At 46.4% G+C, this 13175-nt stretch overlaps 1 protein-coding gene across 1 annotated transcript in view; it reads right to left on the reverse strand.

Moving 5' to 3' along the window:
* Window positions 1-13175, reverse strand: part of jph3b (junctophilin 3b) — a 44226-nt gene that overhangs the window by 5336 nt on the left and 25715 nt on the right. Inside the window, exons 3-4 of the mRNA XM_042110379.1 lie at window positions 3270-3394; window positions 1-330 (exon numbers count right to left, since the gene is read on the reverse strand). The exon at window positions 1-330 is cut by the window's left edge and continues 500 nt beyond it. Coding sequence (XP_041966313.1) covers window positions 1-330; window positions 3270-3394 — 455 coding nt within the window. The remainder of the gene's footprint in view (window positions 331-3269; window positions 3395-13175) is intronic.

The raw sequence follows: 13175 nt of genomic DNA on the forward strand, positions 1-13175 counted from the left end.
TGCTGTGTCCGTTGCTGTGTGTGTCCTGTGCTGACCCACGGGCCCCCCCACGCGACCCCTCCATCAGGACCTGGATCTCCGTGGCGCCACCACCACCCCCGCCTCCTCCTCCGCCGGCCTGGTCGTCGTCCACTGCGGTCTGCCGCAGGAAGCGAGCGCTCTTGCGCCGGTGGGCGGAGCTCTTGGGGGAGGACGGCCGACTGGTGGGAGGGCTTGAGGTGGGAGGTGTGGTCTTAGAGTAGAGGTCAGGGCTGTCCGCCGTGCCACTGGACTGAACCTCCAGCTCGTTCTCGCTGGACACCTGCTGCTTCGGACGTTGGCACTCCACACCTGTACACAGTCAGATGTGGACAAGAGACTACATTACAGAGACTTCATTACAGAGATTTCATTTGGGTCAGAAGATCCACACTTCATTAGACACCGTAGGGATGGTATGTGATTCTAAGCCAATTCACTTTTTGCCATACTCAGCACATAATTATCTCCACACAAACCGTCTGTTCTGTGTGTGCACTGAGAAAAAAAAAAAAAAAAGAACTCCAACACCGTCTTGCTATTCTACAGAGCCCTGACTCTGTGAACTAAAAATAAACTAAACTAAAAACAGTGTGCACCCCTGCACACACTACACTGATCAGCAACAGGTGGCGGTAGTGTGCACCCACACAGTCCACTCAGATGCCTCTACTGTATGTGGTGATGGAGGTGTTTCTCATTCCCTTTCAATGGGCACTGGTTCTGCTGCATTGCGTTGTTTGCATTGCATTGTTTACACTGCTTGTGGCATAAAGTTGAGAAAAGTCAACTCATGTCAAATCATGATTATGCAAATGAGCAATGACAGCTCTCAACCAAGTTCAGTAGATGGCCCGAGATGGCTGCATTTGCAGATAAATGAAATATACACGGCACAATCTATAAATCCCACTATTGTAACCCAAAAACACATCTGAGGTGATTATTGGGCCAACTATACAACATCAGCAAGTTAACCACCCAGTGTGAGCTGGTTTTCATGCTGACCTCATTGGATATCTGGACAACACGGAGCATAGGCGTCTTTGGCGTCTTTGTCTTTGGCTATTTCTAGGTCATTTTTGGATGTTGTAAACAAAAACAAAAAAATGCCACATAGCACCTTTAAGCTTTAAGCACTGGGTCACAGAACAGTACATTACAGTAAAACCAATGACTTCTAGTGAGCATCTGTAGGTGAGCTTGAGCTGACTTGCACTCTATGAAGTATAAAGCAAAATTACACTTCAATCAGAAGTGCACAAGCTGTGAGAAATGCATGAGAAGAAATAGATACAGCTCTTAGTAATGAAATCAAGTCCAAGAGTAAATATAGTCCGTGTATATTAGTATTCTAGTAGGCTAATTTTCGATTCTAAAATATTTTTAGCATGATAAGCACAGACGGAAAAGTCCAGGAGATATCACTGATACAATGTTGTTGCTATAGTGACTGAGTAAGTAAGCTTTTTGCATGATATTCACTCTCTCGGACATGTTATCTACAAACTAGAATTTCCACATTCAATTTTATATTGTGGGATAATGTGGGAAAAGCTAAAGACAGCTCTGGACTCCTGTCTTACCCTAGTAAGTAAAGATAAAATAATACATCTTCTCTCATCAATTTCAGGAACTTCCATCGTTTTAGTGGACAGTGATCTTGAGCAGACCTGACAGAGTAGCTATGTGTCCATGTTTATCTGTGTGAGTGTGTGTGTGTGTGTGTGTGTGTGTGTGTGTGTGTGTGTGTGTGTTTCTGTGTTTCTTCCTCCTCCAGGTTGGTGTGTGTGGGCGCTTTATAAAGGTCAGTGATGACCTCTTTTCAGCCTCCTGTTGCTCTTGGCATTACTCAGCTCCACCTGGCACAGCGGGGGATGCCACCAGTGTGTGTGTGTGTGTGGTGTGTGTGGGGGTGTGTTTGTGTGTGTGTGTGAGCGAGCTTCCTGACGCTCCTGTTGGCATCACTCACCTCCGTTTGCCACAGTGGGGGAGAGAGTTTGTGTGTGTGTGTGTGTGTGTGTGTGTGTGTGTGTGTGTGTGCATGTGTGGTATATGTATTTGTGTGAGTTGCAAGTTATAGCATCCTCGCTTATCACATGATTCCATTGCTGTGCACAACTGAGTAAAATTTAAACCCACAACTAAGATGTAACAAATTCTGCCTAAGCATTAGTTTTCCCACTAATGTATCCACTAAATCTTCTAAACTGTTACTTTCCCCCCAAAAAAGCAAAGTGTCCACACTGTCCTTCAGCACTCTGCCCCAAAATAAATCAGACATTTGTGTTTTGTTACCAAATAGTAGGTGCCTGTCTTCATGATGGTTATGAGCCATTCTATACCAGTCTAACAGCAGTGAGGTAATATTAAGCTTTGCAGCCTTCTTTAAACAACAATGTGGAGAATGATCAATCAATCAATCAATCCAAATTTATTTGTATAGCACTTTACAACAACCAGTAGGCGTCCAAAGTGCTTCACATCAGAGACTAAGAATAAAAACAGCATATCAAGCAGTAAAAAGATTGACATGTAGACTTACATAAATAGAATTTTCACACCACTACTGCGTATTAAAAGCCATTCTAAACAAGTGAGTCTTTAGTTTAGACTTGAAAAGACCAACGTCTGTAATTGTCCGAATATCAGGGGGTAGCTTATTCCAGAGTTTCGGGGCAGCAACCGCAAAAGCCTTCTCACCCCACCGTTTGTACCTGGACCTTGGGACCTCTAACACCAATTGGTTAGAAGACCGCAAAGACCGGTTGTGCTCACGCAGGGTTAACATCTCGGATAAATATTCCGGAACCAGGCCATTAAGGGCCTTAAAAACAAACAATAAAATCTTAAACTCTATTCTAAAACTCACAGGGAGCCAATGTAGTGTGTAAAGAATAGGAGTGACATGTTCGCGTCTAGGTGTGTTTGTTAAAAAGCGGGCAGCAGCATTTTGCACAAGTTGCAGACGTGAGATGGATGTTTGATTTAAGCCAACATACAGGGCATTACAGTTATCCAATCTTGAACTAATAAAAGCATGAATCGCCTTTCATGTCATCAAGTCATGCCTGTTAAGGAAGTGCTTAACTTGAGCCAGGAGACGAAGCTGGAAAAAACTCGTTTTTACCACATTACTGATTTGCTTGTCAAATTTCATGTTACAATTTGGCAGCTATGGCCTTGGTGACAGCCTTTATATAGGAATGGTGTTATTGTTGATGAGTCTGATGGAGATCTGTCATCCTCACCATTTCTGCGCTGCTGGAAGGAGGGGCTGAACTCTTTTGCGGTTAGCCGGGCTAGACGACACTCATCCTGGGCCTTTAGGGAGGCGCCCACGGCAGCTTCCGCCTTACCCCGAGCATGGGACGTCCTGGAGAGAGAGAGAAAGAGAGAGAGAGAGAGAGGGAGAGACAGACAGAGACAAAGAGAGAGGTGTTACAAAGAGGATATTCTTCAATGACATAAGGACTGCATATTTGTTGAGAAGCATCACTTTCAGATTCGCCATGGCGTCAAAGATGTGCTGGTTCTAGAATGCTATCCTGACATGCTGTAGTAAGATCATTACGACATGACAATTTTTTTGTCACTTGATCACCACACACACACACACACACACACACACACACACACACATTTCGAGGTAGGAGAAACAGAGAGCATGTGCTATGGTGACTGTAACTGGTTCATGTCTCCAGTGATATGTCAGTCTGTGTAAACATGCCCAGAGAACCCCTCTGAGCAGTGTGAGTGAGGATGTGTCATTCTGCATATGTTTTGTGGCTGGTCTTGACCTGCTTCAGTTTGTGGATGAGACTTTATATAGAGAGTATGCCTTTATGAGAGAGTATGCCTTAATCGTTGTGAGTGTGAGTCTCGGTGTTTGTGTATCAGAGACAGCGTGTGTGAGGTATAGTCGGAGACAGCGTGTGTGAGGTATAGTCGGAGACAGCGTGTGTGAGGTATAGTCAGAGACAGTGTGTGTGAGGTGTAGTGGACTCCTTCGTCTGGTTTTAGGCCGCTATTAACTCTAAACCTCTAAGAACTGCTGACTCATCAATAATGTATCCACAGAACCAATGTTCCCTACTAGAGTACTCTCTCCAGCCCCCCCCCCACCTCTCTCTCTCTCTCTCACTCACACACACACACACACACACACACACACACACACATATACACACACCGACACACACAGACACATGTGGTATAGCCCTCTACATTATTACCTCTTATTTTGACTTCTCAACCTGTCTGTCTATCTGTTCCTCTGCCTCTCTACTGCTCTTCTATTCCTCTCTATCCCTGTCTCTCTCTCTCTCTCTCTCTCTCTCTCCTTGTTTGTGCAGTAGCTGTCTTGATGCAGTATTGCATGTCGATGTATATGGATTTTTTCCTGTTTCTTTTTGCCCCTGGCTCACTTCCGCCAGCCAGCCTGTCCGCCAAGCCAAGCCAAACCATGCCATGCACAGCAAATGGGCAAGTGTGTGTGTGGGTGTGTGTGTGTGTGTGCATGTGCATAGAACAGAGCAGAGAGAGAGAGATAGTGTGTGTGTGTGTGAGTGTTTATTTGTGTGTCTGTTGGCATAGATTTATTGGTGCATGTCAGTGTATGCATGAGAATGATTTCGGTGTCTTCGGTGGACTGATGTGTGTGGGTGTGTGTATATGTATGTGTCAGCAGTGATAGGCATGTAGTCCTGTGTGATGTTTGTGTGGTAAGCCAAGATTGTGTGTGTGGGAGGGAAAGAGAATGAGTGTGTATGTGACGTGTGTGTGTGTGTGTGTATATATGAGTGGGATGTGGGGACTGTGTGTGGAGATATTCCTCCATACTAGTTACATGTTCTATGCAAATGCATGTGATGTGTTTAATGTGTATGTGTAAATGTAATGTCTTTCAGTGTGTGTGTGTGTGTGTGTGTGTGTGTGTGTGTGTGTGTATGGTGTGCTTTAATAAAATGTGCACATGAGTGCATGTGTTATGTATCTTAATATGTATACATGAGTGTGTATATGATGCATTTAATGTATGTGTGTACGTGATGCATTATAATGTGTGTATGTGGGAGGTGAGATGAGGTCAGTATTGGGACCAAAGCAATCTGTGGCATAGCTTTCCTCCTGTGTCCTAGCAACCAGTGCAGTGTGTATGGGGGGAAGGCTGGATACCATCAAATAGATATAGATAGATAGAAGTTGCTGCAGCCAACGGCTAGAGCTGCAGGCAGCTACAATGCTACACTCTGGGGGCTCATGAACATGGGGGCTCATGAACATGCCCTGAGTGTATAGCCGGAATTCTCCTTTAACTGAGAAAGGGTTAGCCCAGCCAGCAGCTCAGACATCCATCCATCAGAAAAATGCGCAGTGGTCTCTTAATGTTTTCCGGAGCTGTATGTATCGGACCAAATACATTACATGCACACCTTGCTATCAGTAATATATGAATAAATATAATACATACATTTATTATATAAATATGATGAACATATTTAATTCAGCAGAAAACATTTTTTTTACAAAAAAAGGGAAAAAGCCTTTGATTTCCTGGACAAAATGCACTTAGTAACCTGCCGACTCAGAGAATGCCTTGACCCTTTGGTGCATTTGAAATGTCTTGTAATAACATATATAATAAAACAACATTCCTTTTTTACTGTAGCAAAACATTGCAAGCGGAACTTTGTTTTTATACATGAAATTCCTTCTGTAACTTGTAGTCACATCCCTTCCCTCTGCATTTTGTGCCACAAAAATATAAATGTGGGCTAACTACATTACTACAGATTCACAAAAATATAAATGTGGGCTAACTACATTACTACAGATTCACAAAAAAATAAATGTGGGCTAACTACATTACTTGGACAAAATTACTTTACTCTATAAAATGAGTTTATTTTGTCCACAAATTGAGAAGTGCATTCAAACTTATGCCCAGATTGAATTAAAAGCATGACCGATAACTCAATGCACAACATGAGTCTTCCATTTTGTTTTCTGTGCTATGTGTTGTCCCCCCATTAGTGTGTGTTTTTGTTGTTTTTGTTTTTGGACTGATGATGAATGATAAATAATCATTAAATCAAAAAATTAGATAAATACTGATATTACTTATGATACATTTCATATCACGGATTGCTCTCTGTCAATAAAATCTCGTCTGTTGGTCACTTGGCGCCCCATACAGCCACATACTACATGCTTTCATGGTACACAAAATGTATTTTACCGACCTGTTAATGGCCAAGTGTGCATCTAAACTAAGTGGTAAGCAACTAGTAAAGTTAGCACATCAGCATCTAGCTAGTTATTATGACCGCCGCGCAGCGAAGCGGCGGTCATATAGGTTTAGTCAGATTTTTTTTTTTTCTTTTTTTTTTCTTTTTTCTTTTTCGCATGCCCAAATTTCCGTCAATGATTATATAGCGCCACCTAGTTAAAAATGAAAAAGCAAAAAATTAGGTGTTTTCATCACAATATCTCTGGCTGACGGTCAAAACTGCACGAAATTAAAAGTGTAGGATCATTATGACACCCTCCGAATGCATGCCAAGTTTTGTGTACTTTCGTTCATGGGGGGCCTTACAATAAAATAATTTATGTGTACATTTAGTGACGTACACCAACAAGGATTCCCGGGACACTGAAAGACCGAGGTACACAAAACTTGGTGGGCATGTACCCCCACATGGATAGCATGGAACCGTCATTTTTCGTTTTGATCTGTAGCCCCCACGCTGAACTGGACCCCCCGAAAGGAGGGTAGGGCAGACACAGTTCTCTGTGAATATCTTGAGAACTGTAGGGCCTAGGATGACCATTTTTTCCCGTATGTTTGCCTCCAGGGGTCATGTTAACCCATTTCATGTGCACACATGTGCACAAACAGATACACACACACACACACACACACATACATTCACAGTAATCATACGTATGACACATACTCACACAGTAGACATATGTACGCTTGCATGCACAGGCACATACGCAGGCACACACACAAGCACGCACACACACACACACACACACACACACACACACACACACACACACACTCACACACACACACACCCACACACATAACATAAACATAACACAAACAATCAAGAATTTCTCAGAATTATGAACAGGCAAGATGGAGGTGGGGTTGTATAAAATGAATTTTACATGTGAAATCTATGAACTAATCATGTTTTGGTACTTGTTGTCTAGCAGATACCAGTGAGAATTGAGTGTGGATAATGCAATTTAGTGAGACAGTTAGAATCATATAGGCCTTTCAGCGTGATTTCTTTTTGTGGAAAAAATGTGCTGGACTGGGCGGCGGTCATATTTTGTACCGCTCTGCGGTACATCTAGTTATTTATCATCCAGGGACCACATGGAGAGACTTATGCCACAGTTGAGTATTGAGCTAGTGGACATTTAAGCACAACTGCATGACATTTAAAGGTCATGTGTCTTGCAGTTTAATGAAACATGTCAACATGAGATTAGTCTTGTCAGGATGAACCATGAAAGAAGAAATAGTTCTCACTCTAATATATTCACTGCAAACACTGCTTATCTAACCAAGTGTTATTAATCTTATTTTAAGATAAGAAAGTTTGACTCTTATCAAGACAAATTTGCTTAACACACTTGCAGCCCAATTTGCTTGTTTTTAACTTTCTAACACTGTTCAGGACAAAAATGACCGATTTACACATTCCCTGTAGCATAAATATGGCATTTTTCATCAGATTACCTCGAGACCTTAGGATGTCCTCAGTGCCGCTGCTGGCCATTTCAGAGCCCTAAGCGGAATTACATTGTGGTGCCTTTAAATTACATAATGTAGCCCTCTCACCAATCTGAGTTTAAAAATGGTCAGTAGTGGGAACCGGATAATCGCAAACTCTATAGCTTCGTCTTTGTTGCTTTCATGAGTTCCTTTTAAAAGCTTCTTATATTAAAAAGAAGATACACAATGACAATCCAGCTGGAATCTGCCTGTATCTTTGTCTCTCTCCTGTGCACGCAAGATGCGTTCCCAATTAAGCGGAGTAATTAAAGTTAGATCTGCTACATGGAGAACCCAAAAAGTAACATCCTTGCATGTACCATGCTACTACCATTGTAAATTACCACTGTAAACGTTCTCAAGGAAGAGTGAAACGCAGTTTGCAGTTTTTGGTGCCCCCTCTGTCCTTTTGTGCGCTACACATAGTGCGTGATGCGCGTGGTGGGAGCGGCGTCACTGGATGTCCTTCACAAAAGGCATTTGAACACATGAAATTCTTTGTCTAATTTTTTTTTGATTACGGTCAAAAATGACCGCCATAGGTGGGAAAGACTAGAATTTTCATCCAGGAGATGAAAGACACCTCTATACACACACTCCTACAACTTTATGATGTTTTATAAACAAAGTTCGGGTGGAGCCTTCGGGATGATTGACAGCAATTAACTCACCCACTGCCGCCGCAGGGTAGGCCTATTTCAGCCGACCTCCTTTTCCATACGTCACACGCTCCGACGTTCGCGAAATCATTCAGTCTGCGTATTGTTCGCATTGACAAGACAGCTCTCATGGAACTGGAAATCCACCCAGCGCCAGCAAGGCGTTGACCCTACCCACTGGACAGTGGCTCGCATCCGCAGCACTCTCCATTCTCGCGGCATCGCGTTCCGTATGTCGGATAGGAAGTTCCATCTCCTCCGCCTTCTAACGCAGTCGGATAACCCGGTCTTTTCGCCCTCCCACTCCCTCACTTTGTTTTCCTCCCCAGACCAGGAAGCAAGCTGCTCCTTCTGGCATCCCGACGCGGTTCCTTCCGCCGGCCATTCAGCCGGACGAAGCACACACCACCAGCCACCTCGCGAACCGGGCACGCCGACAGCACTTTCCGGCACCACACGCTTCAGAGCGTATCATTCCGCTGCTTCAGCCACAGCCACTGCCACGTCAGCGGCTCAGGCCCATTCCCGCCGCATCTCCGCCGTATTTCCGGGTCCAACCCCACTTCTCCAGACGGCCCCGGTAGCGACAGCGTCGCTACTCCCCCCCACTCCTTCTTTCCCTCCCCTATCCACCTCCCCTAGTCAGGACTCGGTCCAGGCCTGCCCCACCTCCAGTCGTTCCGACGACTGCTCCCTCCCTCCCCCCTCTCCCCCCTCTCCCCCCTCCCCTTTCCATTCCGGGAGCCACGTCCGTACAGCACGCCTCAACTCACGAAGCGTCAGCTCGAAGAGTCACCTCACTAGCTCCCCATCTCTCTTATGAGTTAGCGAGCACCTGGTCTCAGTCGGCGCCGATAGCGACAGCGTCGCTACTCCCCCCTAACCCTCTTTCCTTCCCCGTCCCACTTCCCGCGACCCTGTCCCAGGTTGCTCCCCTTCCGGTCGCGTCAGCGACCGCTCCCTCCCTCCCCCCTTTTCTCCCTTCCCATCTCTTCCCCGGCTCCGCGCTAGACCAGCCCGCAGCAGCGGGTCATCAGCACTCAGCGAGTGCTTCGGACCACGACGTCCCGTTCCGGCAGCAAAACTATTCTTTAGCCACAGCACAGGCCCTGCCACCGCCTCCTCACGCTGCAGCATTCGAACCACCACCCGTCACAGCGTCCACCAGGAACCTCATCTTGTCAGGTGCAGACGTAGACCTTTCTACCATTCTTCCCTCCCTTCCTATTCCCTCTCATAACCGGGATCTAGTTTGCGGCGAACTGGTTTTTCTCTAATAAAAAAAAAAAAAAAAAAAAATTCTGGCCCAGCATCAAAAACCCTGTCATTTCCCGAGTTCACCGTAGCTTTTACCAACTACACAGAAGTCGTCTGTTTCGTGTTCTCCAGTCGACGCAAATGACTACCTGGCCATCATCGCCGGCCTAGCCGTATCCTACGGTGGAGCTCATTTTCATACGTAGGCTACCACCGGCTGTTTTCAGCAAATGCGCTGCCAGAGTCGGCCTCTGGAACTAAAACCCCTACTGGGGCGCGCTCGATATGGAGCTCCATAACCGCGTTTTCCTAGGACTTAAGCCATCTTGTCCCCTCTGCAATAGCCCCAGTCACGGCGCGGTCGAGTGTCCACTAGTCAACTCATTCCCCAGGGCCGCCCTTTCATCTCGCATCTCCTAAACTGCGCTCAGCAACCCCATCTCTCGAAGACGTCGTATCTCTAGATGCCCAGTGTCTGGCCGATATCAAACTCTGGAGGATGTTTAGACGAATGGAATGGTCTGTGCATGTTCTACGACGACTGCCAATCATCTCCAGAAGAGCTCCAGTTGTACACCGACGCAGCCCCCTCAACAGGCTTCGGAGGCTTTTTCAAAGGGCGCTGGTTTGCATCCCCGTGGCCACTAGAGTTCAGAGAGCTAACAACTGGAAACGAATCGTCAGCCGTGTTCGAACTCTACCCCGTAGCCATCACGGCCCTACCTGGGGGAATGAGTGGACCTCCAAGAGTGTGATAATCCACAGCGACAACGAAGCCGTAGTGCACGTCATTAATAACTCGAGCTCAAAATCGCCTGCGCTTTCCCCTCTTATTAGGCGTCTAATCTGGATAGCAGCCAGCTACAAGCTTATTATAAGAGCCGCGCACGTCCCCGGTTGGAATTGCTGACTCTCTCTCTCGTCTTAAATTCCAGAGATTCAGAAGCTCGGCTCCAGAGGCGGACCCGTACCCTACTCCACTCCCCAGCTTTTCGGAGACCATCTTCCCATAAACCACCCCCTCAGCTATCTTCAGCCCATCACGGCCGACCTAGCCCTTCAAGCCCTCGCACCCAGGACCATGCAGTCCTACTGGACTGCTTGGTCGTGCTTCAAACAGTTCCACGCAAAGCACTCACTACCATTTCCCAGTTTCGATGCAGTCACCATATCCTCATTTATCACCTACGCCCACACTTCACTCGGGATCAAAGTTTCTTCCATTAGAGTCTACCTAGCTGGCATTCATTTCTTCTACAAACGCCCCCACGGCTCCGAATGCCCCTTCTCCGACACCAGGATAGGCTTGTTAATTAAAGGTATCCGTAGGCAACATCCAGTCCCCCAAGACTCCCGCCTTCCCATTACCTCAAGCATTCTCGCCACCCGCCTCGCTACCCTTCGCAAAGGGTCATGTCACCGCATTCCGATTCCACCATCTCCTTTATTTTTCTACTGGCCTTTTTGGGCTGCTGAGATGTAGCGAGTTTACATGCCCTTCGTCTCTCTTCATTCCCGATGTCCACCCGTGCATCGCAGATCTAGAGCAGCTAGACCAAGACACCATTCGATTTACCATCAAACAGAGTAAAACCGATCAGTCCCGAAAAGGACACTCCATATCCATTTAACTCCGCCTCAGATCTTCAGCCTTTCCAATACCTATCTCACTACATCTCATATCGGTCAGCTCAAGCTTCGTCTACTAGCCCGCCCTTCGTGTCAGACGAAGGGCTACCCATCACTCGCCACAGATTCCAGACACTCTTAAAAACCATTCTAGTCAAATCTGGTTTTCCCGCGGATCGCTACTCCGCACACTCCTTCAGGATAGGAGCTGCCACAACAGCTGCGCTCAACGGCTTATCGGAGCAACAAATTAAAATACTGGGCCGTTGGTCCTCGGATGCCTACCAGTCTTACATCCGCTCCAATCTAGCGGATTTACGACTCGTTCAGCAAGCACTTATGTAGTTGGTAGCGGCCTTTCTCTGTGATCTTTTGGGGTGCAAGCGGTCATCGCTCTATCGCGATATCCGCTCCAGGCACTCCAGGACCACGGACAGCTACCTTGCCAAACACGCACTTCTCCCATACATTCTAGTCTAGCTGAAGCAATCATATAGAAGGGCGAACTAGTGAAATGATGTTTTATAAACAAAGTTCGGGTGGAGCCTTCGGGATGATTGACAGCAATTAACTCACCCACTGCCGCCGCAGGGTAGGCCTATTTAAGCCGACCTCCTTTTCCATACGTCACACGCTCCGACGTTCGCGAAATCATCCCCCCTCCTCCCCCTACTCCTCCATTTCACCAATTGCCCTGTTACTCATCCTCCTTACACAGGGGGGTGCAAGCGGTCATCGCTCTATCGCGATATCCGCTCCAGGCACTCCAGGACCACGGACAGCTACCTTGCCAAACACGCACTTCTCCCATACATTCTAGTCTAGCTGAAGCAATCATATAGAAGGGCGAACTAGTGAACCTGTGCTTGTGTGCCCATTCTACACATGAATCATACTTTCCACAAGAAAGCTTTGAGTAATTGGGAGCCCAGTGTTTTCTTGAACTAATGTACTTTCCCCCCAATGTGAACCACACCTGCCAAACAAATCAATCTTGTGTAAATTATAGGAACCCATCTCAATGTTCGCACACACATGCATGTGCGCACAGTCGCACACATACACAGACATATACACACACATGTACATCCACTCACACACACACACACATGCACGCACACACACACACCCACACACACATACACACACACACACGCACGCACACACACACCCACACACACACACACACATGTACACCCACTCACACACACACACACACAGCAGTTCATGTTGTCATGTTGCCACTTATGCATATGAACCACCAATGTTCACACACACATGCATGCACACAAACACCCACACACAAAAACATACACACACATGTGGGGCAGTCGTGGCCTACTGGGGGGCAGCCGTGGCCTACTGGGGGGCGCTTCGGACTTGTAACTGGAGGGTTGCTGGTTCGAACCCCGACCAGTACGAAGCGGCTGAAGTAAGGCACCTAACCCCTCACTGCTCCCTGAGCGCCGCTGTTGTAGCCGGCAGCTCACTGCGCCGGGATTAGTGTGTGCTTCACCTCACTGTGTGTTCACTGTGTGCTGAGTGTCTTTTGCAACGCCACATTTTCAGTACTTCACTTCCATTAAATCATCAAGAAAAAATATTGACATAAGAGTGACATGACACTGTCATGAACACATCACACTCACATGAACCCTAACCCTAATCCTAACTCTAACCATAACCCTAAACCTAATCCTAACCCTAACTTGTTATGACAAAAACCGAATGTAACTTAATAACAGAAGCGTTATGTCATGAACGTTTATGACTTCTTTATGACACGTTCATGACACGTTCATGACAGTGTCATT

The sequence above is a fragment of the Alosa sapidissima genome, chromosome 11 (assembly GCF_018492685.1).
Source record: "Alosa sapidissima isolate fAloSap1 chromosome 11, fAloSap1.pri, whole genome shotgun sequence".
Classification (NCBI taxonomy): Eukaryota; Metazoa; Chordata; class Actinopteri; order Clupeiformes; family Clupeidae; genus Alosa; species Alosa sapidissima.